The 26,488-nt window shown below is 42.0% G+C and overlaps 3 protein-coding genes across 4 annotated transcripts in view; 2 read left to right on the plus strand and 1 right to left on the minus strand.

Annotated features, from left to right (window-relative positions):
• brd2a (bromodomain containing 2a) overlaps nt 1-13,578 on the plus strand; it is a 15,176-nt gene extending 1,598 nt beyond the window's left edge. The window contains exons 1-12 of one of the 2 annotated variants that reach the window (XM_084081336.1): nt 1-254; nt 4,648-4,948; nt 5,372-5,509; nt 5,813-5,963; nt 6,305-6,504; nt 6,998-7,510; nt 7,785-7,913; nt 8,441-8,632; nt 9,229-9,515; nt 9,634-9,983; nt 10,415-10,543; nt 10,983-13,578. The exon at nt 1-254 is cut by the window's left edge and continues 1,598 nt beyond it. In XM_084081336.1, the coding sequence (XP_083937462.1) occupies nt 229-254; nt 4,648-4,948; nt 5,372-5,509; nt 5,813-5,963; nt 6,305-6,504; nt 6,998-7,510; nt 7,785-7,913; nt 8,441-8,632; nt 9,229-9,515; nt 9,634-9,983; nt 10,415-10,543; nt 10,983-11,113 (2,547 nt within the window). In that variant the 5' untranslated portion in view covers nt 1-228 and the 3' untranslated portion in view covers nt 11,114-13,578. The remainder of the gene's footprint in view (nt 255-4,647; nt 4,949-5,371; nt 5,510-5,812; nt 5,964-6,304; nt 6,505-6,997; nt 7,511-7,784; nt 7,914-8,440; nt 8,633-9,228; nt 9,516-9,633; nt 9,984-10,414; nt 10,544-10,982) is intronic. The other variant, XM_084081337.1, reaches the window with a different exon arrangement.
• Nucleotides 13,579-14,697: 1,119 nt separating this feature from the next.
• On the minus strand, nt 14,698-18,465 carry LOC311061268 (NADH dehydrogenase [ubiquinone] 1 beta subcomplex subunit 9-like). Its single transcript, XM_084079823.1, has 4 exons — nt 18,308-18,465; nt 16,897-17,089; nt 16,299-16,412; nt 14,698-15,239 (listed from the first exon to the last, which is right to left on the minus strand). Exons 1-4 carry the CDS (start codon nt 18,394-18,396, stop codon nt 15,108-15,110), a joined length of 528 nt encoding a protein of 175 aa, XP_083935949.1. The 5' UTR covers nt 18,397-18,465; the 3' UTR covers nt 14,698-15,107.
• Nucleotides 18,466-19,023: 558 nt separating this feature from the next.
• tatdn1 (TatD DNase domain containing 1) lies at nt 19,024-26,488 on the plus strand. Its single transcript, XM_084079822.1, has 12 exons — nt 19,024-19,111; nt 20,348-20,413; nt 21,651-21,700; nt 21,819-21,882; nt 22,166-22,306; nt 22,758-22,800; nt 22,978-23,063; nt 23,365-23,405; nt 23,725-23,801; nt 24,381-24,451; nt 24,634-24,760; nt 25,867-26,488. The coding sequence occupies exons 1-12, from the start codon at nt 19,090-19,092 to the stop codon at nt 25,967-25,969; spliced, it is 891 nt and encodes a 296-aa protein (XP_083935948.1). The 5' UTR covers nt 19,024-19,089; the 3' UTR covers nt 25,970-26,488.

Genomic DNA, 26,488 nt, shown 5'->3' on the forward strand with positions numbered 1-26,488 from the left:
GCAAGCGGCGAATGGAAAACTCGTGGGCGTAGACATTCTCCAGTAGACTGTCCAATGGCGTGCATGGCAGGTCTATATAACGACGGGTGTAGTCGCAGCGTCGCCATTTCACTGAAGCAGTGAGTAGAATTTCGTGGTGGAGGGGACGGGAGAACACGGACCAACAGAGTCGGATCCCGATATACGGTCAATCTAAAAAAAACTGAATCCGGATCCATCCTGACGGATATGGCTCTAAACCCGCCCCTTAACAGGTACCTACCGGTAAAATTGACACTCGGCTTTCCATCGGAGCGGATATTATTGTGATGTTCCTTGTACTTTGGGCCATAAATTGTTATTTTGTGCAACCTCTTATCTTTGGCGGCAATACTTGGGCTTGGAATACAGAACCGGACGTTTTCTTTTCACCGCAGAGAGATCTATATTGAGTCGTCGCTCGGTCCGAGGCGCTCGCGGGCTGTTTTTGTGATGTTTGGATAGCTGCGACTGTTATCGTTGGCTTCGTACCGGCGCCATCTTCGCAGCTCCTCTGCGCTTGGCCCCGCTCTGCCACTGCCTAGTGTATGTGTGTGTGTGTTAGCACGGCTCTGTTAGCTAGCATATTAGCTGCTTGCCTGCTTCCTCACGGTGTCCCAGGGCGTCGCAGAAGTCGTTCGGCTGGTTTCTGGGAGTCCGACTGTGTTTGTTTTTCTGTCGGTATCTGTTGGGAAAGCTTGTGAGGCAAGTAAGAGTACACTTCATTTAGTTTTTGTGTTGGAGGGCTCTTGGTATGGTGTTGTCAAATGACCACAATACAGCCATGTCTGGTCTGCTGGGTGGAGAGCAGCATTTCACTTATCAGGCATTGAGTTTGCAGAACTGCTTGTACCGGTGGTTCTCCTTGTGTTGATCAGGGTTGTTATTGTAGCCATGTGACGGTCAGTCAGTGGCTGTGATGATCAAACCCGGTGTCAGTTGTTACCGTGGTGCACGTGTCCTGACTTTTTGGGAATGTTGGCATACTTTGTTTGCGTTCCAAGTCTATTGAGACCATGCTTAGAAGAATGGCGCTAAACCTGAATAGGAAGAATATTGAATAGTTGGTGACATTTTCCACCAAGTGTACGCGCGCCTTGAGAGAGAGAGAGAGAGAGAGAGAGAGATTACAAGTTAGGCTTAGCATATTGGAGAGTTTCAGGCTGTTGCTTGGATACTAGAATGAGCTTGACACTCAGGTTTAGCAACTACTGCCCCTTGCTTTGAACTATTTTATTTGATCTAGACGCCGATCTTGGTAACTAATATTATTTTTGAATTGGTCATTATTGTTCTATTACCCCATTTTAACTTTTTTTTTTACACAATCGTTTTGTATTTTAATTTATTTATTTATTTTTAGGAATTTATCAGAATTATGTTATGTACTTGAATGTTTTTTATAATAATAAAGTATCATGCATTTCCAACGTGTTTCCAAAAGTTGTGTCATTTAAAATGTATATACGCCTAATGGCAATTAGTAAACAATGAGGTTTGCTGTCATCTTTAAATAAAATTATATGTACTTTTGGCAATTTTGTACGCTAACATGGTGTTTAAAATACAAGAGTTTGATCCAGTGTATATATATTGTTGGTCCCTAGATCAACTGTAGAACTGATTTATATTTAGGATACTAGTTTGTGGTAGGGTGACATGGAGACTGCTTTCAGTAGAAGTTCCTGATACTCCCACAAGGCCCCTTGCCCCCTCTGCACTGTCTGACTCAAGCACAGTAAGATCTGACTCCCACTTGCATCAACCCGCCCATTATTCCCCATGGCATTTAAAGGTTTCAGTTAAAATAAATGCATTTGTTAAAGGACAGTAGGACACTGGTTTGCAATTGCCTGAATAGGAAAATAATTACCTCCAATGTTTATTTACATCTACACTGCTGGATGACCCTGTGAGCCGCCAGGTACCCAGGGGACTCTGTTTTGTTTCCTCTTAATGTCAGTAGGCCAGTGGACCCGGGTTATGGTGAGTTCATAATGTTCTACTTGGGTTGATGGACTGGGCAGTGTGCCCACTCTGATTTATTTGTAGATGACAGTCTAACTGAATTTACCACGATAAGGACTGGATGCAAGTATTTTTCTTGTTTATATATGCATTTTGTTTACATGATACAAGTGGATAGAACTTAAGTATGCTAAAGTAGCACAGCAGGACAAAGTCAGGGTCCACATTAGGTTGCAGAGATGGTGTAAAAATGACTTGGGACAGATGGATCAGATATTATAGAAACGGCTTCAGCCAAGAGGGGAAGTGATGTAAAATTGCTATTCGGGGGGGCCTAGTAGTTACAGACCTATAACAAGAAAGGCACTTTAATTGTTCTGTCCATCCTGTTCGAGGAGGATTTTGAAATGTTAGTCTTTATGCATAAGAGCATTGGATAAACACCCAAAATGCTAATTATGAATTAGAATGTAAATGTAATGTAAGTGTAGTCTCAACACTAGTGATTACCTCAGTACTCTTCATGATCTGTGACTGTGGTACATTGAATACAGTTCCTTGTGTTTGTAGAGGGCAGGGTCCTATCTCCATGGTTACACCAGCCTACAGGCTTATTAGCTGTTACTAGAGACAGTGAAACCGCCAGCAAAGTGGAATTTGTTGTCCCACTGGCACTGTTTCTTTTTTTATAGGTGGTGTTTAGGGACAGTGTTGCTGTGGTAACAACTGAATGCAACTGAATAAAAAAAATTACAGTAGGACATAATAATGAAATCGTAGTTATCATGTACATTACAAGCTACAGGGACCAATGGGGCCATTATTAGCCAACTGCCTTCAGTAGTTGTAGCAATTGCTAAAGTAATTAGTACAAGCCAAAGCATAGACTAAAACCGGCAACAGGTGCTTAGCTTGAATGTCTGGTAATATTGACCCCAGAACGTGAGGCTGTATTTTGTTCTTTCCCCTTGTGTGTGTCAGTCATTGTCAGTATATCCACACACAATCACCCCTTCAAAAAAGGTGGCTGCTTTCAGAAGAGCTTAGTCCCAGCGGGAGTTCAGTGTGTTAGGCGTATTAGTACACACGACAAGGCAACCGGAACAACCAGGTCATGATGTTATTATGATGCAACAGGGCAAACTGCTTGTTGCTCTGAGTCCCCGGTGAAGGGGTTTAAGGCTGTAGTGCCGCATGCAACCTGTTGTACATGGAAAAGACTAGGATCTTCTCTCATTTTGTGATGATTTCACCAGTCATTTGGATCTTTATAATGGAGTAGTTGTACCTACACATAATTGTTGATAACCTGTTGTAGAGGCCTGCAATGTAGAGAAGCCATGGTTGAAATTCACCAGCATTTGGATGGTGGCTCATGTTACTCCCGTCTCATTTCAGATAAGAATCATGAATGATGTAGCAGGACCGGGAAACATTAGGCATGTCTTAAGCAGTTGGCTAGCAAAGAGCTTTGTCAGCTCTTTGCTAGCCTTTAAGATTCTGGGCCAAACTATGTTGGGGGCATTTCTTCCTGAATGTTCCATTCATTCATGTGACATGACAGCCGAAACCCCACCCACAATCCTTTGGGAAAGCAGTTTCACTGTCTAGGAAGTGTGGGTGGGGTTTCAGCATGTGCCATAGAGATTTGTGTGTATGAGTTTGACAGCGTTCATGCTCAATCCATAGTTTCAGAGAGTGCTGATTTGGCAGCTCTGTCTGCATCATAACTCGGGCTGATGTAGCCTATGTTAGGCTATGTGTGCCTTGTATGAGTGTTGGCTTGTGTTGACTAGTACATTTAGGCTTTTGACTCTTATCAGACAGAAGGCACTAAATTGAGTCAAATAATTTGTACATATACAGATCACAAATTCATGTTTGACCACATAACCATTTTGTGGTCCTTATGTACAAATTATGGTATTTTACAAAACTGTGAAGTGAAGTGTTTTGTGGTTTTGTATTTATCCAGCCAGTGAAAAAATATTTAATGGCTTTATTGTGTTGGAGAAAAGACTTGCTTTTCTGTGTGTAAATCTGACAGGGTGACATATTTAATGTAGTCACGTGACTCATTTCCATCATGGTCCGTGAAGCATTAGTCAGGCTATCAGGCATAAAATATGACTGCTGCTACAAAGATATGGTGAATCAAACATAGCCATAATGCATTTTTAGGTGAGCGGATGTTTATATTATAGCTTGCCTTGGAGTAAATGAAAAGCTGACGTGCTGTGACGGTCCCAAAGCTGTAAATTGAAACTAAGTTTGTCACTGACAGAAGCAATTTTTACACTGCAGCTTGCTGATTTCAGACAAAAGGTTAATGGATAGTCCCAAGATCAACAAATGATCTTTGTAGCTCTGATATCGCATGACTTTATGCAGTACTGAAAAATATGTTTAATAACTATTTTGTAGCTTGATGGCCTCTATGAACAATGATGTATGAATACAATTCAGTAAAGGCTCCTTACATAAATATGAAACCAAATGAACTCACCCATTTGTATCATGAATAAGCCCAGTAGGAAACTGCTAAACCTTTACCTATTGAGTAACAGAGGCCAGAGCCCATAGTGGTATCTATATTCTGATTAATGATACAACCCTTTAGTGCCCCTGACACTGAATGGCAACACTCCTCTCTGTCCTCAGATCCCTGGTCGGGGTGGAGATAACAGGAGTCACCGCCATGGACCAGGGTTCCGGTGCGGCTGGGAAACGCATCCGCAAACCCTCACTGTTGTATGAGGGTTTTGAGAGCTCGGGGTTGCCTCCGCTGGGCCACACTGCCCACACAGGACCTCCCCAGCCTCCGGTGAAGGACCCAAACCGCCAGGGCCGCATGACGAACCAGCTCCAGTTCCTGCAGAAGGCTCTGCTCAAATCGCTATGGAGGCACCACTTTGCCTGGCCTTTCCATGAACCTGTAGATGCTACCAAACTCAGCCTGCCTGTGAGTGTCAATGCTACAAGCCCTAAGACTATTTATAATGGAATCATTTATTTGTGTGTTCATCACTTGCCTGTACCTGCCCATGGGAGTGGCACAGCTCAAGTGAAACGCAAGTCGAGGCTAATAAAAGTAACATAATTAATACTTCAGTTATATGTAATATCTTGTTGTACCCATCTCTTAGTCTGTCCAAATTATTCAGGAGAGAAATTGAGTTACATGAAATGCAGGTCAATTAGGAAGACTTAAAAAGACATTGCTGTCTGTCACATGAAACTGCAAAAAAGATGCCTTGTTTTTTTTTGACTGGTGGATGAAAAAAGCCGGAACCTCTTCAACTGTGTCTTCCTTACTGTCTCCTCCGTGTTCTCTCCACTTTCTCAATAAAGAGAATTAAAGGAAACACATTTCTGTTCCCTTTAGGACTATCATAAGATCATCAAGCAACCTATGGACATGGGAACCATTAAGAAGAGGCTTGAAAACAACTATTACCGCAGCGCCAATGAGTGCATGCAGGACTTCAATACAATGTTCACCAACTGCTACATTTACAACAAGGTGAGAATGTGTTCTCTGTGTGTTTCATGGTCAGCGACTGGTAACAGATTGATACTTAATATGCAGCAAAAGCGCACAGGACATATTGCAAAATATAAATGAATTCCTGTGGCATTATTAACTACAGGAGATGCTGTTAGTTTGTGTTGTTACTGCCTTTCAGTAATAACTTTTGTAAAATGAGATTTTATAGATTTGATGCATGCGTGGCTTTTATGGCTTCGCCATGATGGGGATGTCTCCAAGATGTACTTAATTTCCAGCATAATAAAGCTTTTTGTCCCATCTTCCTCTATTGTGTAGCCTACGGACGACATTGTGCTAATGGCCCAGTCACTGGAGAAAGCCTTCCTGCAGAAGGTTGCACAGATGCCGCAGGAGGAAGTGGAACTGCCTCCTCCCCCACCACGAGGCAAACCGGGCAAGCCTGGCAGAAAGGGCCGAGGCGCTGCAGGTGAGCACTGGACACATGCGGTCAAACAGGCACATAGTTGTATACACTACACTACACACACACACACACACACACACACACACACACACACACACACACACACACACACACACACACACACACACACACACTCCCCTTTTAAGATATTTCTGTTATAGCCTGCTGTTTTCTGCATGTGCGTTCTAGTCATATTGCCGAATCAATGCACACATGCACATGTGGTATGGTCATTGGTCACAGGCATAAACGTGCATGCATGGACATGCTTCAAAAAGCCTGCACTGTCGTTGAATCACGGAACAACTCCGTTGTGTCATGTTGAAATATGTCCTGTCCTCCAGTTTCAGGAGGAGTAACGACGGCACACCAGGTTCCAGCTGTCTCCCAGTCAGCCTATTCACCTCCCACCCCAGAGACCCCTGAATCGCTCCTCTCCACTCCCCCACAGACACTCTTGTCCAAGAGCCTGCTCTCCTCCCTGCCTACAGCACACAGCACGCCCAACGTAATGGGTCTACCGCCCACACAGCCCACAGCGAAGGTAAGGCCGTTAAGATCAACAATGAGCGTTTTGCAACATTTGGTGGGGGGATGCTTACAAAACGTAGCAGCATCAAACATTTAAGGATGACCTTGGCGTGAGTCAAGTCCAGTAATACTGCCTATATTAGTGCCGTTCTTTTGCCCAAGCAAGGACTGGAACCACAAACCTTTTTAGTGTCAGTGCTGTGCTCTGTTTTTCCTCATCGTCGTGTATTTCTCCTCACATGCGAAAGCTTGTATTAGATTTTTGTCCTCGACTCATCTCATTGTGTGCTTCAGCTCCCTCACATACAATAAAATCAAGTTAAAAAGAGGTCTGCGTAACAGTTCAGGGGTCCGCCAACTCCTCTGCAAAGAAGTTCAAGTGGTACTGGTGCTTAGTGAGGTTCTCTAGAGATCAGTTCAGAGTATTTGGATGAATGGAAATCCATGTGTCTTATCGATCATTTCTCTCTCCCTTCATCCTTCTATTCTCCGTAATCTCTTGACAGAAAAAGGGCGTGAAGCGGAAAGCAGACACCACCACCCCCACCACCATGGCCATGCCCATCATGGGCACCATGGTCGTTGGCGGCATCGGCCTGGGGATGGGCGGTCACGATTCCCCACTCACCCTCACGTCCCTGGGGGTGGATCACAGCTCCAGCCTGGGTCTTAGTCAGGCCCTGGGCTCGTTGCCCATGGCAATGAACATGGGCCGCGGAGGAGGCGGTGTAGGGGGAATGATGGGAACCAAAACTGGCCCGGGGGCCCGGAGGGGTGTCAGCGGACGGCCCATTAAGCCCCCCAAGAAGGACTTGCCAGATTCAATGCTGCCCCAGACGGTGCGTCGGAGCAAGCTCAGCCCCCAGCTGCGGTATTGTAACGACGTTCTGAAGGACCTGCTCTCCAAGAAACACGCAGCGTACGCCTGGCCCTTCTACAAGCCTGTCGACGCCTCCACGCTGGGCCTCCATGACTACCACGACATCATCAAACAGCCCATGGATCTCAGCAGCATCAAGGTACGCATCTGATGTCGAGACGTAGTAGTAAAGTGTAAATCAAATCCCTGTTATACTCTGTCATACAACGCGTCAAGCACCAAAAATCTACAAGTTCACAACACATCGCAATGTGAGATGTTGTAAGCTTATAGATCGTCTATTTTGCCACGCGTTGCATTGTACAACAAAGTATATAGTATTGCTCCATTGGAATGGTGGAGTTACCATAGCATTTGAAGTGTCACCCACATTGCAATCGAGCTGAATCGCATTTCTCTCTTCCCATCTGCAGAAGAAGATGGACAGCCGGGAGTACCGCGAGGCTCAGCAGTTCTCTGCTGACATCAGACTAATGTTCTCCAACTGCTACAAGTACAACCCCCCGGACCACGATGTGGTCGCCATGGCCAGAAAACTACAGGTGAGCATTCACTTCAATCAAATATCCCTGTTTTACCAGGTTCTAATTAGAGAATGATTGTAAGTTGCAATTGCAACTCTGTATAGATTATATAAATGGTGGACAATCTGGACATGAAGTTTACACACCTATTGGTTTACACACCTATTTTTTTAACTCTAAAGTTAACAACCCCCATGATGTATGGTTTCAGTAAATAAATGGCCTTGTGGCCCATAGGGCAGGAGCCTACCTCCTGGTTCTGTAGCGTGAGGCAGCTTGATGTACCCCTTGACATGACGCTGGGAGGCATTAGGTCCCATTTTTATAGTCTTTGGTATGACCCGGCCGGGGATCGAACCCAACCTCCCACTCTCAGGGCGTACACTCTAACCACACTGAGCTGGTAATAATAAATCATCATAATAATAAATAAATAGGTGGCAATCGAGAAATTGTCTTGTTATCCCCATCTTCCCGAAGCTGCATATTTCTTCACTGCACTGCTGAAGATGTTAAACCCTCTTCCCTCCCCTTATCTTTTATAGGACGTGTTTGAGTTCTGCTTCGCGAAGATGCCAGACGAGCCTCGGGCACCCCCCAGCTCCTCTTCTTCCTCGTCCTCCTCTTCCTCGTCTTCCGAGAGCGATGTCAGCAGTGAGAGCGAGGAGAGCGAGAGCAGCCCGAGCTCCGACAGCGAGGAGGAGAGAGCTAACCGCCTGGCGGAGCTGCAGGAGCAGGTACTGTGGCACAGGAGAAAGTGCATGATACGCATTCCATTTAAAAAACCTAACAAACAGGCCGATTCTACAAAAGTCTTCTAAATCCTAACAGTTTTCTGAAAAACGTAAGTTGCTATATCGGTGGTTCTCAAACTTTTTCATGTCAAGGACCCTAAAAATGACATGCATTTGGCCGCGGACCCCAATCTCAAATTATGTTGTTCCAGGAACCCCCAGAAGCAAAGATCTGAGTTACAAATGTTCGCTTTAAAAATATATATATTCAAAGATTTGCACAAATGTTCCCGATTTTTCAAAAATAGCCAAAGAAATCTTAAAATGACACAGATGCGTTCCCGGTCTTAATGGGTTAAGTTGAGTATCATGTAACACAAAAATGTCCTTGGAATTATAAGGTCACTAATATGAGAAGCAATAGACAGGAGACACACGGACTGACACAAACTGATCAGGGCCCTATGTTTCTTAGCACATTCAACAGATCTACTGACCTGAACATCCCTACTCCTAACAATGTATCTCCAGACCTGATGTAGTAATGTTGTTATCTCTCTCTCTCTCTCTCTTCTGCTTCTCTTCTTTGCCCTCCTCAGTTGAAGGCAGTGCATGAGCAGCTGACAGCCCTCTCTCAGGGTCCCATGGTCAAGCCCAAGAAGAAGAAAGAGAAGAAGGAAAAGAAGAAAAAGAAGAAGCCAGATAAAGAGAAGCATCGGAGGATAGAGGAGGAGGCGCCGCCGCCACCGCCTCCACCACCGCCACCCGTTCGACCGCCCAAGGCCCCCAAGATGGCCAAGACCCCCAAATCCAAGAGCAGCCGTAACGCCGGGGGTTCCGGCCCTCCGAACAAGAAGGGACCCAGCAAGAAGAACAACAAGAGCAAGTGAGTAGTGACCCCAGGTGGATGCTGGTGGAATTGCAGGATTATTTTTTTTGTTGTTGATTTTGAAGCGTGGTACGTTTCTAATCCATCTCACAACAAATCTCCCCTTGTTCTTCAGGTCCAAAAAGGGTGGTGCCGGTTTGACCATCAACATGCAGCAGCAGCAGCAGCAGCGAGGCAGCGCGCCCTCGCCCAGCAGCCTCCTGCCACACTACGACTCGGACGAGGAGGAGGAGACGGTGCCCATGTCGTACGACGAGAAGCGCCAGCTGAGCTTGGACATCAACAAGCTTCCCGGGGAGAAGCTAGGCCGCGTCGTCTACATCATCCAGGCGCGCGAGCCGTCGCTGCGTGACACCAACCCCGAGGAGATCGAGATCGACTTCGAAACGCTGAAACCGTCGACGCTGCGTGAGCTGGAGCGATACGTCATGACCTGTCTGAGGAAGAAGCCCCGCAAGCCCTACGGTGAGCCTTGGTGCCGTGCACGACCCACACACACACTGGCCATGCCTAGCATTAGCATGTCAACAGGTGTGAGGGGAGGTGCAGAACTGCAGACAGCGTAGATTCTGTGATTTTGTTTTGTTCAATTGAGTAATCAAGTATACACAATGATTTAGGGGTTAGAGCTGGTTTCATTTCTCTTAACCGCTTAAAAAAAATCTCTGAAATCCATAAAATGTAATCACTTCTATTTTTACTTATCTGTCAGCACTTTAAACATGTATTTGACATAAACGAAGGGCTACTCAATAAGTTACGTTGAAATAGCGTTTGAAGTTGCTGAATAGCACCACTGGGGCATTCAGTGTAACCCACCATTCTCTTATTAGCTTGATAACCATTATATTCCAGTTGCTCCATCTAACTCGCTGTACACTGTTCTCTGTGTGTAGCGAGTAAGAAAGGCGGAGCTGGGAAGTCTCGTGAAGAGTTGGCTCTGGAAAAACAATTGGAACTGGAGAGGAGGCTAATGGACGTCAGCGGGCAGCTCAACTCTGGCAAGAAGCCTACCAAAACCAAACGTAAGTCCCCCAAAGGGTTCCTCTCAAATAAAGTATGGGGTCTAGTTTTAACAGTGTCAGGTACTACTGTCTTAGTTTTAAATGCGTCCTCTGCACTTGACCCATGACCATAGGGAGTGTATGGTCTGGAGAGTAGGGCTGCATGGTTAAAATGGACTAGATACTGTGACTGCAAGATTATATAACAATTTGAGCCCTAAACCCTTTGTTGTCCAGACTCCCCCAGTGGTCTATACTAGGCCCCCTCCTTTTTCCCTCTATACCAAACCTCTTCTCCGAAAATAGCCCATCTACAAGTTAAAAAATGCGTCTCAATGCGATGTGTTGTCAGCATGTAGATCTGCTATTTAAACTATTTTCGCCAAATGTTCGCCCCAGAATTAGGGCCTCTATGGTTCATGCATTTACAGTAAATAACTGGTACATGCGTTTTCCCCAGCAGAGAAGCCCACCGCAGTGGAGCCCCACGCCAAGCCGTCACGACTCAGCGCAAGCAGCTCCTCGTCAGACTCTTCCTCGTCGTCCTCTTCCTCCTCCTCCTCCGACACAAGTGACTCGGACTCCGGCTGAGGGAGACGGACGGAGACAAACGGGAGAGAGACTCCTAGAGAAATTAACAGGTAGTCCTGTCGGAGAACCATCCCAGAACCACCCTCCTATTTCCCCACTGAGCGGACTGGACTTGTTAACTTAGTAGTACCTCTGATGACAAAAAAAAAACAGCAACCGCCGGGGCGGGACAGACCCCATCACAACCAGGAAGTACTGCCGCCTCACTGGGTCCCGATCAGAAGCATACGGGAGGGCTTATGGATGAGATGATGGCTGGATGACGAAAAAGACTGCAGTGTCCTGTTGCTCTCTGGAAAAATGGCTTTTGCAGGCAGAGCGAGGGGGGCGATGCATCTCCTGAGGCAGACAGGAGAACAGCGACGCATGCGGCTAGCGGCATGGAGGGACATGGGTGCTAGAGCCAGAATTATCTTATTTCTGGAGATGACTTCCCTTCTTACCGTGACCCCCACCCCACGTCCCACCCCCTTCTCTCTTTTCGCTGTATAGATAATTTGTACAGTTCTATGAATATCTATTTTTCTTTTATAAAGAAGCATTTTAAGAAGATGATTTCTCCCCTGATTCTGGGGAAAGGTGAACAGGTGTGGACGGATTTTTTTGTTTTTCCTTTTTTTTTTATAAAGTGGGTAGAGGGGAGAAGAGGTGTGTGTGTGTGTGTGTGTGTGCGTGCGTGCGTGTGTGTGTGTGTGTGTGAGAGAGAGAGATTTGGCATCTCCGTCTTTAAAGCGAGTGTGTGTGTGTGTGTGTGTGTGTGTGTGTGTGCGCGCGCGCGCATGTATGTGTGTATGCTATGTGTCCGCATGTACGTGCGTGAGTGCAAGGTTCCCACGCCACAAAGCGCAGCCTCGTGAAGTTCCTCGCCGCGGGCGCCGATGTGCGCGCTCTGCGTTCACCGAAGCACCTTGGTTCAGCAGAAATAACGGAATGCATGCAATACAGAGGAACTGACAGACATCCCTATTGTACACCATCATTACTCATGTACCTTTACTGAATACCTGTGTACTCGTCCGCTCCTCTCATTGCAAAGGATCGACGCTGTACAGAAACGTGATGTTCTGAACACGTTGGGTTTTTGTTTCTTAGGTGAAATATATTTCTGTTATACATTTCCCCCCCCTTAGTCTCTCTTACCATTTGTCTCTGTAAACGTGTTGCTTTTTTCTTCTTGTGACCAATCTGCAAAATAAATTGTGAGGACACGTCTTGTCCCCTCACTCGTGCCCAAATAACTTGATTCTTCTGGGTTTTTTTCTTGACTTTTTTTTTTGTACCTTACTTTATGACAAAAGGTTTGTCAGGTCTTAAATTTGGTCATTTAATTCAACCTTCAACAGTAGGTTTAAGTGCAGTTTGTTGGGTTGTTTTCCCATTACCCTTCATATATGAATGAACACCATTAGTGTTGCCATTAGTAATGTTTACAATGGCAGATACAACTATTTACAACCTGGCCTTTGACAACTATGGCAGCTTAAAGTTACTTTTTCTATGGAGATATGTCTTGTTTAGTAGTACTATGGTATTGTTTTATTTGTGGCGTTGGCAGCCAGAGAGAAATTGTGTGACGGGCTGGGAAATTAAACATGAGCCAACGGCTGGCAAAAAAATTGTGTTGAGCCCGATTTATACTTAATCGTACGACCAAGTCACGTGCCGAGAATAGCCCATCTACAAGCTCACAACACGTCGCAGATTATGAGCGCATAGATTGGCTATTTCCAACATTGCATGAGGAAGTATAAATGCGGCATCCATCCCCTCTGCCAGCCACCCTGGCAGGTGAGGTGACCACCCAGTCTCCTTTTGCTTCTGCAAAGCAATTTCGCTCGTGAAAGACATGAAGTGGCTGTTGAAATGTTTGGATCCATCAGCCAGTTTGGCCCGGTGGATGAGAAAGTTAAGTTTCATGCCCCAAGTAATAACAAATGATGCACTGTTTGTTTTGGAGGTACTACTAAACATTTTTTTGTGATTTCGTAAGGGTGTGTGTATCTAGTTTTCTTTTTCTTTTCTTTAAAAAAAAAATCATTTACAGTTTGAAGTTGAATTATTTGTATTTGTGTGAAATTATATATTATTTATTTAGGAGGAAGTTGTGAGGAGATGAACCTTGTTTCTTTTTCTTAATACTGAAAGGATTTGGAAGGTTTGTAATGTCAACAAGTCTACTTTCATGAAATATGTACAGCGTAAGGTAATATGGTCAGGATGCAGGTGTACATATTCTACAGTCTTTCAAATTTGAAGCATGTTTTCTTTTCTTACAGTGTCTTTTTAGTCAAGATTTGCTTTCTACAGCTATGATTGTTTTTCCTCTCTTGTTCTTTCTAAGATGAAAGTACTCCAGATCTGTCAGTCTTCTTTCTCTCAAGTTTGTCAGAATTTTAATGCCTCCGTACTTGACTCCACCATTATCTGAACACATGTACATAATAAACAGAAAAATGTTGATCTTTTTCACTGACTGTGTGATTGATTTTTTTTGGTGCAGTTAGGAGTTAGTCAGGGGTTATGTATTCTACTTATTACATACAGTATACTGTATGTTTAAAGTTAAGAACATTTGTGTTGATTAAAATGTGTAGACTATGCAAAAAATACAAAATTACACAAATACACATTGCACTAGAAAAGCATTTAAGGAGAAGGTACACACCCTTTTTATTTGAGAAAATAATGAAAACGTCAAAACCTTCATTCAAAACTATCCTGAGGGGCCATCTTGTGGACAATTTAAGAATCGCTCAAATATCTATCATGTTGGGTCAAACTAGCATGGCCTCTGTGCTCTTCTCGATTCTGCCTTTCATCTGGACCACTTATTGTATATAAACAGACCATAACATTGGGTATATATACATTTTTTAATCCATTAATTGTTTTATGGGATATCCTTAAAATCACCTCCAACTAACAGGTGTAGGAGACGAGGGATAACAAGATATAAATAATTCCCTTGACAGAATTGAATGGCTTCAGTAATCTTTTAAGTTTAATACCTCATGACTCATCATATTTAAGACAGAAGTTCTCATATGACATGATGCCGCCATTACTAAGTGAACTACTTATCAAATAGCTTTTTCCATCCTGTCCTTATTATACAGCAATCTGTCATAATAAATGTTACTGCAAATGACTCAAATGCAGGTGATATCAATAAATTACATTTTAATTTAAAATATATTTATCTTGAAACCAAACATTGCTGTAAGTATGGCCAATTTATGATTCTATTCTTATATAATCATAACTCAATAGCTTGTAGGCCCCATTTATAAACTTACCTTGACCATCTCTAATCTTAATGTAATTAACTTTCCTCTTCCAAATGTAATCAAAGTTTTTAACTTTGACAACAGGGTGTCATTGTCTCTCGAGTCTGTATACAGCAAATGATTGTGTCAATAAAAGCTGCATACCTATAACACAGTGAATGGTAGACAGGTCTATTGTAAATTACTACGGTGATCAAGCGTGTTGCTTCTTTTGCCTTCAAACTAGTAATACTAGTACTTCAAAATATTGTCCCAAAGATGACACATTAACGACGCTCCAAATGAAATGACTGCAAATATTATACACAAAGTCTTTATACATTGAACACACAAATACTTGTTTCATCATTATGTTTATAATTTATTGGAACAGGCAATCTTATACAGGGAAAGTGGTAGATCTACAGTACAGTTTCAAAGTCAACCACTTCGACAACTCTGTAAATTCAAGCAAGTCTCATGATGTATTAATGTCTTACAATAAGTCCCTGCAACCTGCACACAGGAACCTTCCCATGAACTACTACAACAACAACAAAACTAAAAGCCTTTCAAGATAAGATGGTAAATGTTCACGTGTAGCAGTCATGATTGTTTCCATGTCGTCGCCTCACGATAGCTGTGATGGAATTGTCGCCATACATGGAGAAAGTTAACCACAGAAGGACATGGCTGGGGGGCGACAAATCAGGGGATGCGGAAGGGGTTTATGTGGGACGCTCCCTGGCGCGGGTGACAGTCTGCCACCACAGAGGAGGGAGGTCGCCGTCCTTGCGGGCTGGTGGGAGAGCCTCGGTCCTGGGACCACTGGCTGGGGTCTCAGCCTCGAGCTGGGCAACCTGTAACCAGAGGGGGAAAAAAAAAAGTGTCACAGAAAGGAACACTGAATACTGCACTATATAAACAGAACTAACTCCACAATGTTTCTTTTACATCAAAGGACAAACCAAGGTTCAAATTTCTAACACTTTTTTAAACACTGATGTAATTTATCATCGTCAAAATATGCTTAGGCTACATATAATATTGAGCTGCATTAAAACAGCGTTGTCAGACTAGTATCATTATGTATTCATGATTGTGAAACTTTCCATAGAATGAAGCTCCAGGGCAATCAGTGCTCGTCATCTTGATTGCTTTAGATTGCATTTTAACGAGAGGGCTTGACTGTCATTTAAGGTCCCTGTTGTGAACTAATATGAATACAAACTGTCCCATTGCTGCCACAAAAACCATAGCCTGAAGAAACCCTCCAGGCGGAGCACATTGAATGCATCCATATAGCAACTTATCTGATGGCTTTTCTATTCGTTTATTTTGGTCATTAAAAGGAAAGTAACTTCAATCTCAACACTAAAGGTTTATTGACCAAGCAAGTAGCTCACCTGGTAAAGATTGCATACCACATAAATACGGCTATAGTCCTTCCCCCACAGATGGCCCAAGACCCAAGGCTCTTTGCTTCAAGTCATGCCCTTTCTCTCTCCCACCTTTCCTGCTGCTCATCATTATCACTATCAAATAGTGTGTGTGTGTGTGTGTGTGTGTGTGTGTGTGTGTCTGTGTGATTGGGCAGGGTGTTGCTGAAAAAGAGCATTTTTGCCCCGCAACCTCCCCTGGATAAATAAAGGTTAAAAAAATAAATTAAAAAAAATCCATGAAAAAGCAAAAGGCCTTTTCCTCAGTATATTTTTTATGTATACATACGGTTTATATCAATTGGACACTAAAGCCTGTTAAGTATCCAAATCAATTGTGTGCTCTTTTGGACTTATTGAGAGCTCCCTTATCATGTTTGCTAAATCTTTTGTCACTGAGTTGTCGTGTGACTTTCTTTTCCAAGCTGCCGTTTATATCGTCACAATAATCCAGCAATACATGTGGCCCTGCCAGCCCACCTCTCTGTCCCAGCTCTGCTCTCTCAGCTTCTTCCACTGCTCCCTCTTGGCAAAATAGTCTGGGTACACGGCCTTCTCCGAGGGGTGCCAGTGGTCCAGAGTCCAGTCTGGGACCTAAAAGGTGAAGGCAGGGTGGGGAATGCGAATGCATGAGAAGTCACACCTCAACACAGAGAGACACTAAACAACATGTGTGAATGAGCACCACAGAGTGAGATAAAGGTTTGCTTGCAAAAACGTGTTAACTCAACAGTCAGCATTCACAGGTCTAATGCAGAGAATAATTAGATGAAATAGGATTTATACGGTCTAAGACTTAGACCTTATAAATCCTATTTCATCTAATATTCTATGTCCCGGACATTCAGCATAGGAAAGGGCATTTTATGATATCCAATTGCGGGACCTTCAAATGTTGGGTCATCTCCCTTGACACATGGCTCTGAAGCCGGAAGGCTTGTATGTATTGCATGGTCACACTATTTCAGGGATACCTGATGCCCCAGCATTTAAATAATAATAAATGATGTAGGGAAATCCCCTTCTAAATGAACATCCAGAAATGTAGGATTAGTCAATCAAGTCCACTGTTTTTTACCTTGTAGCACTCGTATCTTTCATAGGAGGTCCCTCCAGGAGAATCAGGGAAGATGTAGGGCTGGGGGTGCTGGTTGGTCCAGAACTCTTCCTCCCCGGCCTTCAGCATCATGGTAGCTTTCACCATGTCCTTCTCATTCTTGTTCTCGTCGAAGCGAGCCCGCATCGTGCAGGCATAGAAGCGGTACTTGTCCCTGGAACAGCAATGTGCGGGCTGGACTTTATATACTTGAAATACAATAATCTTAATGTATTTTACAAGCTAAGTATGTCCATGTTATCCTTGATTAATGTGTATACACATTTTAAACTTAAGTCAACATTGTCAAATAAAGGACTGGTTGACAGGTGTGCAATACAGCAATGACTCCATTTCTCCATTTCTTGTTTATCATGAGGATTCAGAGGTGGATTCCATTTGTCACAGTTTATGTCTGTAAAGCTTTGAGTTAGAGGCAAACTACCTCGTCTGTATCATGGCTGAGGTCGTTTAGTAATGTTATACACAAACACAATGACAGATGATGGATCTGACAGATTCACCTTGTGTAACTTACAGGTTGTAAACCCACATGGACTGACAGTGCAGGTAGGTATTAGTCTTGTTTTTCCATATAACACTAATACATGTATATTGTTAGTTCTAATTGAAGACCAACGCAACACACATTAATAAATCACATCGTTGTACAGAAGGACATGGCGATGATTGTAATACATTTCATTCTACAAGTGTCATTGACATGCCTGTCAACTGCTGGTCGTTGCTCAAGTGAATTATTTAATTTAACAACAACAAAAGCCCTATTTTATACTTCAAATGCGACGATGAAGCAGGCCACTACATATTGTATGAAATTGTGTTGCAGATTAAACTTTACTTTTTCATAGATAGCTTCATAGACTTGTTTGATAACACTATCAGTGTTGGATTCATGTTTGTGTATTTAATATTTCCAGATATTTAACCACTTAAACCGTCAAATATTTAGAGAACTTGACCTTTCATTCTGTACTTGGTCTGCTCTTTCAGCCGATCTACAAGCTCACAAGGAGGCGTTTTGAGCTTGTAGATCTGCTATTTTTTGTCTAAAGTTTCCCTCAGGGTTCAAGTGATTATGTAAAAACATATACCGGTATCCTATCACACAATGATTTGGCAGACCCCCTGTAGTAACTCTGAGGACCCTATAGTAACTCTGAGGACCCCCTACCCTACCCATAGGGGTCCCAGGACACCCTGCTGTTGAAGACCCCCTGGAATAGAGGAATGAGTGACCTGCTGCCTGCCATCAGCTTGCTAGCGGTTAGCTAGAGGCTAAAGTTAGCATAGGATCCACAACAACAACAACACCATGTATTCACAACCCTCCGTCAACAAGGTTTAATAATCCCACCGATGTGTCCTTTACCTGAATATGCACCATGACTCGAGGTGTCGCAGGGACTTCTTGTAGAGTCTCAGTACTTTCTGCTGGTGGGTCAGATACGCAGAGGCCATCTTTACCGTCCCCTAGCTGTCACCTTCTCAACCGAGGTGCATTCTGGGAGCTTGGATGTTTGGGGAAATTGCCATTTACACCTACAAGACGCGCAGAGAAGATATTACTTGCACATTGTAGAGGGAACTCTACAATGACAACATGTAGTTTAAACAGATTGTAACATTATTTTGGTTATGTGTGTACGTATAAATTATTTTCGAATCATGCGAGTTGATTGGTTCTCAATGTGGGGTCCGGGGACCCCCAGGGGTCCTTGACGGAGTTCCAGGGGGTCCCCAGCTAAAATTTTGATTAGGAACCAAATATATTTTTGGACCCTATTTGGTCTGTAACTCTTGAGTATGAAAAGTCTGAGTACAATATAAATTCCGTTGCCTAATGCATGACAAACAGAGGGTCCTTGAAATTAAAATGGTTGAGAATCACTGCCGTAAAAATCTTCTCTTATGGGGGTCCCTGGCATATCTTTTCAAATGGGGGTCCGCAGGCTAATAAGTGTCAATCTGGGGGTCTTTGACATGAAAAAGTTTGAGAACCACTGGATTAGACAGAGGAAGTTGTTTCCGCAGACAGTGCGCATATAATAAGATAAATACGGCGGCGGCGTTGCATCAAATATGCGATTGGTGGTGAAAGCCGCTGCATGTTGTGTGATTCTGTTTAGAAGAGGCTTTACTCAATCAAACAACATGGCTCAACACAAGTTCATTGGTAAGACATTTAACAATGCAATTGTAATAGCAAATTGTCTAGCAAGCAAGCAAACATAACGTTATTGTGATAGAGTGATTAGGTCGGCTGCTGCTATCCTGCAACATGTACAATGTGCTTACTTGCTTAGTGAGTTAGCTTGCTTGCTTGCTAACAGGCTCAAAACACTGAAGTTGCAAGTTACAGCAGTACTGACACTTAAGTTACTACAGTACAGTACAGCATTGGTTCTCAAAGTGGGGTCCGGGGACCCCCAGGGGTCCTTGAGGGAGTTCCAGGGGGTCCCCAGCTAAATAGATTAGGCACCAAATGGACCCTTATGGGTCTGTAACTCTGAGAGTGTACACAACATGGAACCAAATGGACCCTAACTGGTCCATTTGGTTCCATTTGTACACTCAGAGTTAAATTGACATAGATTTTACAATATAAATTGTGGTCCAAGTGATTGAAATGCCATTAAATGGGGGTCTGTAGCCCTAATGCATGTCAAACTGAGGGTCCTTGAAATTAAAATGGTTGAGAATCACTGCTAGGGCCGTAAAAAATCTTCTCTTATGGGGGTCCCTGGCATATCTTTTGAAATGGGGGTCCGCGGGCTAATAAGTGTCAATTTGGGGGTCCTTGACATGAAAGAGTTTGAGAACCACTACAGTACAGTATAGTACAGTACGGTACATCTGCTCACTCCAGTCCACTGTTACTTTTTTGTACATATTTTTCACCCTTCATACCAGTAACCTGTAAACTGATTGTATGACATTCTGTATAGTAGTGTGTATATCTGTCTGTCTCTTATATGTCAACATGATTTGTGTGCATGGGGATCTCATCTTAAACAAGCTACGTGCTTAACTGAGCTATCCAGTTTAGTAGACCTTGTATTGCGAATTTGTACTTCCATGTACTGTTATGTACTGTCATGTACTGTTCTCATGTCTTACTAAATAAAGTACATCAATCAATCAATCAATCAATCAATCAATCAAACTACTCAAAATACCAATAATGGCTCAACCTCATTGCACATGAATAACTGTAAAGCTCAAGTTGGTGGTAATGATGATGTAGCCTTGGATCAAGACTATCATAAGATGTATTTAATCGAGTCTAACTTTTACTTTCGTATCTCTACAAATGTCAAAAAAGATAAAATACATCTATGATAGTCTTGATACAATGATAATGATGTACACTACAGTGCAGAGCTATAATGCTGCTGATCTCCCTCCACAGATATTGGTGTGAATTTAACTGATCCTATGTTCAGAGGGTGTTACAGAGGAAAGCAGAGACATGAGGGTAAGTTCATTTCAACTTTATGGTCCTTCTACCTTAAACATCTACACTACGTACAAACTGATGCTTTACTTGGGACCACAAGGATTTATAAACATGAGTGTCAGCATGAGTGTCAGCACACAAACTATTTGCATCCATGTTGTATTTAAGCCGGATAATGCATTTAGCTATCTTTTGAACAAGTTTATAGTATTGGTATATCATCGCTGTCGGGCATAAACCTTCATATTTGACTTTTTTTATTGTTGTAAATGAATGCCCTACTACTTCATCATACAAGAGTGTCACACAAAAGCAGCAAAAATAACAGATCTACAAGCTCACAAGGCATGGTTTTGCTTTGACATGCAAGGTTTCCACGTGACCTGACAGTGACAATATAATGAATATGTTTTACACCCGCACAAGGAGTATTTCTGCCTTCTGCAGTGCCATCTATCCATTTGTAATTTTTGTCTCCGCCAGGCCAAAGGCGTGGCCAAGATGTTTTGCACCCTGTCCGTCTGTCCGTGTGTGAGCAGCTAATCTCTGGCACTGCCTTGCACACACACTTCCTGGATGCTAGAGCAGAACGTCTGGCCCCAAATTCTTCACATCGGCCTGCTATAGGCTGATTTTTGCAAAACAGATTTTGTCCAAACATCACACAAATCGGTACACATTATCTCTATAGTCATGTGATCAAGACGGATCAGTCCGATGTATCATGTTCCATCCTGATAGGCTAAGATTGGCATCTAAAGTTTGCAGGAGTGGTTAGCTTTGAACAAAATGCCTCAAATCATGAACGCAGCGATTCTACTCACCTCTGTAATGACTGAATTCTGAACATTGCTGGCCCACAATAACCTGGCCTGGCGGAGACCTGTGCTCCGAGGAGCACTTATTTTTTTTTATCATGCACCTTTTTTTTTTGACTGTGGCTTCCTGTTTTTTTTTATTTGTTCTGTGTTCCTTTCCTATTCTCACTTCCCTATTCTAACTGTAACTGAGTGCAATGTTGAGAGATTGCACAAAAAGGATTTCACCCCTTCTTTTACACCTGTAATTGTGTGATGTGACAATATAGTTGACTCTGAACACTTGTTTCTCTCATAATATCCACAGACAAGACTTTGAATATGGTAAACTGTGGTCGAGTATGTTCTCATAGTTTTGAATAAGCTAGTATGACCATCTGGTCCTGAAGCCCTCTCAACTGTAAACTATGAATTGAAACAGTTGTGTTTTTCTCTAGATGATTTTGATCAAATAATTGAAAGGGCCGTCAGTGCTGGTGTCCAAAAGGTAAGCTGTGCATATACCATTGCATTCTATACACATAAAATGAATCACATTACAGCTTATACTTTAACAGGGACTTAATGCTTGTACTACTGGATTGTACATAATGTCCTCTATACAGTTTATGATCACTGGAGGAAGCCTGGAGGACAGCAAGAAGGCCTTGAAGTTGGCAGAGACCAGAGGTAATACCAATGACCTGTTTGTCAGTGACCATGTTCAGTTAAGTGAGTGCTTGCTGTACGTTCTTAGGTATGTTGGTAGGTTTGTCCCAGTATAAACCGAATTCCTAAGACTGGCGATGTGGGTTCTGGGCTCTAGTCCAGTGGAGAATCTCTTCTGTAGTCTACACAATGAGCTACAATGTGAAGGATATCCTCCACGGCAGTGTCAGTCCCTCACAGTCTTACTTGTATCATAAACAATAAACTCATGCGTGCTGTGCTTTTGTCTTAACGTTGCTTACAGATGAGTTTTACTGTACAGTGGGTTGCCATCCTACGCGCTGCAATGAGTTTCTACTCGGAGCGGAACAGCACTTAACCGCACTGAAAGAACTGGCAACAGCACACAAAGGAAAGGTGGTGGCCATAGGAGAATGTGGACTGGGTTAGTAGAGTACACACTAGAGCATTAGCCACATGATATGGTTCATAAACAAGCTACTGGTACAAGGGGAGTCAGTGGCATGAATCTTAAATTATAAATGGTTTGCTACTTTGTTCATATGATTGTCTTTGATTTTTTTGTTTTTTTGTTAGAGCCTCCACTATTATCTGTCATCAATTATACATACATACTACATCTCAAGTAATTAATTACAGTGGACAGTCACATTTTGATTTAATTTAATTATTGAATTAAGCATTAATCAGCATTATACATAAATGTAAATTTGCTTTCAATGTAAGATTTTGTGTGGAAGACTACATCTAGATACTTAGTTCCATCTTATATCAAGGCGTTGTCCCTTGACCAATACGCATGGCTGTTCGCCCTCTGCTGGCTGAAAACCGAAAACACACTTTAACTGCCTGCTTCTCTCTTCTCACTGTTCTAGATTTTGACAGGTTGGAGTTCTGTGAAAAAGAAACCCAACTTAAGTGAGTTTATTGTCCCTTATTTCAGTTTTATTACATTGGCAGATGAAAAGAATATTGAACTATAAAATGAAGAGCTGGAAAAAATGTTTTTAAAGTTTTTGTTCCTGGAAATGAAATTGTAAAACCAAGCAGCTGAATAGATCTCATTGCCTTAGGCTCTTTACCCCTCTGTCACAGGTACTTTGAGAAGCAGTTTGACCTGGCTGAAGAGACCAAACTACCCATGTTCCTTCACTGCAGAAACTCCCATCAGGAGTTCATTGGTATGTGTTGTGGACCGCATTAATGTGGAACAGAGAATTGAATTAGAAAATTGTATTATGTAATTGTAATTATGTTCTTAGCAGAGCCTGACTGATATATGGGTTTGGCGGGGGGCTGGTATATCGTACATTATTTGACTTTTTTGTATCTGTATCAGCAATTATGCAACTAAGCACGTAACATTTTCTCCCTGTTTTCAAAAATAAGCTCATCTTGTAGATCGGCTATATATTTATCAGCTATGTATTAGTGAAACTGCGCTTTGATTCAAAGTAATTCATTTTCTCTTTACTTTGACAGACATTATGAAGAGAAACCGGAACAGATGTGTTGGAGGAGTGGTAAGAAGATTTTCAGGGAGATAATGGAATTAGATATTATGTCGATACTTTCACAAACCCTATGTACTTCGTTGAGTCCCCCAGGGGTCTGTACTTGATGCCCTTCTTCATTCCCCTCTACACCAAATATTTTTGTCGAAAATAGCAGATCTACAAGATCCCAACATGTCAAAAATGTGACACGTGAGCTTGTAGATCTGATATTGTTGCTATTTTCGCTGAATGTTCGCCTATTATGACCTTCCCAGATTATGGACACTAGGCTTTGTGCAATATTAGAACCATAAAAGATGTCAATGTATGTTCAATCTACCTTTAGGTTCACTCATTTGATGGGAGTGCAGAGGATGCTGCTGCTCTTATAGACCTGGACCTCTATATTGGCATAAATGGATGGTGAGAAGATATTGAGATGTAATAATACAGCACCATCAAATACTTCCTTTCAAAGCTATTTAACGTAGACCCAGAATTGGTGTATTGCTTAAAAGGGGAACCACCTTTGCTGCCGTCTAAAGGTTAAAAATTATCTAAATGGCTAGGTTGATCTTGGGGTACTGATATAAGTAACACTGCTGTTTCAGATCTGCCAATGAACAAGTATTAACAATACTATTGACTATTCTCAACTGGCATTCAGTATGATCACTTTGTCACACCCTAACTCACCCATTGATAATTGTAATAGATGCTACTGTTTTGCTTATATAACATTGATAGCTAGTAGATGGCATCAAATTTACAAAAGTTTGTTTGAACCCGGCCACTGTTACAACATGTAACAACCAAATCTCCTATGCCTCCTTAGTTGCTTTGATAATATCTTGATCAATTTAAAATTCTAACTAGAGCAGACTCCACCAGCCTCCATTTATGAAAATAACATTAAACAAAACGGTACCAGTATTGATGCTACAATAAACAATACTATACCAAGAATACTATTTAATGTCCTGTTCTCTCTGAATGTATCAGCTCCTTGAAAACAGAGGCGAACATTGAAGCTATGAAGACCATCCCTACCGAGAGGCTAATGATTGAAACAGGTGCGTGTGCCAAACAAACTTCTCATGTAGCAGCGGTGAATTTTATGAGAGACAGGGAGTTGTGTTACCATTGTTCATTCACTGAACATTCCCAGTTCCAGAGATGGTCCAAAAAAAGATGTTTATATGGTGAACCTATTTACTTACATTGTAAACATCATTTTTTTCCCTTTGTTTTCTAGATGCTCCATGGTGTGGGGTGAAGAATACTCATGCAGGTTCCAAACATGTGAAAACTTCATTTTCCACCAAGAAGAGATGGGAGGCAGGGCACTGTATTAAAGACAGGAATGAACCTTGTCATATAATGTAAATACAAATGATAATGATTTTTGGAACTCCCACTTTTTTGCTCATGTAATGCATCATTAAATGTGTAAATTAATTATTAGTTTGACAAAAAATGTCATGTAGAAATTGTAATTCATCTGCTCAGCCTAGGGCAGCAAGATGAAAAACACAGTTTAATTTCACCACTGTGCCAAAACTGTACTAAAGTAAAAGTATTGTTAATTTAGAATAATAATTATGTTTTAGTGAAAGTAGTCATCCAAATAATTACTTTAGTAAGAGTAAGAAAGTATCAGGTGAAAAAATACTCAGTTACATCATAATATCTGATTGTTATTATTTTATAATGAGAGCAAATGAACATGATTAAAATGTCCAAAATATACAATTATAAAAGATAAATATAAAATAGCCATGTGCAAAAAATATATCACTTTGTTTAAAATGATACACAATAATAAATTAAATATTTACAAAAATACATAAATTAAGGCAAACGAAGAAGGCAGTGGGTAATCTATTGTTTTTGGTAGTCTGTCCAGTGCTTCTATGTGTGTAACCTCACATCACCTGCTAGTGTGGAGATATTCTGTGTTCTATGACTGATTGGTGAAGCAGAGACGGAGCCAAAGCAAATACCCTTCAGCCTCTTTGGCTGAAGTCTCGTTGAATAAAAAACAGATACAAATAATAAACAAAATGTAGCCAAATGTAACAGATAAGATTGTTAACATATTTTCTTCACAAATATATTTGAGTAAAATGTATGTTTGTTGCATTAAAATACCTGTACAAGTATAATTTATTCAAAAAGTGATTTAAGTAAATGTAACTCGTTGCTACCAACCTCTGCCAGAGAGAATTTCAATTTACACCCAAGTACGCGATTAAACAAGCATAAACTGTAATTTACGTACATGTAAGTTCGCCATTGGATGTACAAACTTACTGATTATACACCTAGCCTCCCAGGAGTGAGTTAGTGGCCACATTTTATGACTGATAGTCCACATCTGCAGCATTGTGGGAAAGAATATCTTACTTTGGTTGTTTCAACCTATGAATTAATCAGGCAGCAGCCATTCCAGAGAACCACTTATAATAATGTATTACCTGTCTTCCAGACAAGTTCTCGAGGTGATGGCAGCAGCCAGGAATGAGGATCCGACGGAGATGGCCAGCACAATCTACAACAACACTATCAAAGTCTTCTTTAGCTCAAACTGATGATGAACTGATTGAAAACTCCGTAAGACCAGCTGCCGTGGAGTCTGTCGTACACAGATTCAGTATACTGTACCACTTGAACCGCTAAACTAAAAGAGACCATTGAATGCTCATAAAAGGGATGGTTAAATTGAGTGCCATATTAATTATGTCAGCTCTCAAAGCTCAACAAACAATGTTATTGGTATAGGGATTGGGTCTCACTTCTAACCTTGTTTTGAGGATTAATGTTTTTTTCCAACTTGCTTGGTTTTTACTAATAAGAATCCAACCTGAGAGGAGACACTTGACTGCAGTGCTTTTTGTCTGCATTAATGTTTTGTGCCTTCTAGCTTAACTTTGAAAGTTGAGTAGGGACTATAGAAAGCAGTAGTTATACAGGTAGTTAGCACCTTTTCATACATATTTTTCAATTCAAGGACATAAAAGTATATTATGTATCATCATATCAACTGTATCCCACTAAAAGACAAAGGATCATATGTAAATGCCAAATAAAATATGTTGCACAAACAGGGA

Source organism: Gymnoscopelus microlampas, assembly GCF_963454915.1.
Source record: "Gymnoscopelus microlampas genome assembly, chromosome: 15".
Classification (NCBI taxonomy): Eukaryota; Metazoa; Chordata; class Actinopteri; order Myctophiformes; family Myctophidae; genus Gymnoscopelus; species Gymnoscopelus microlampas.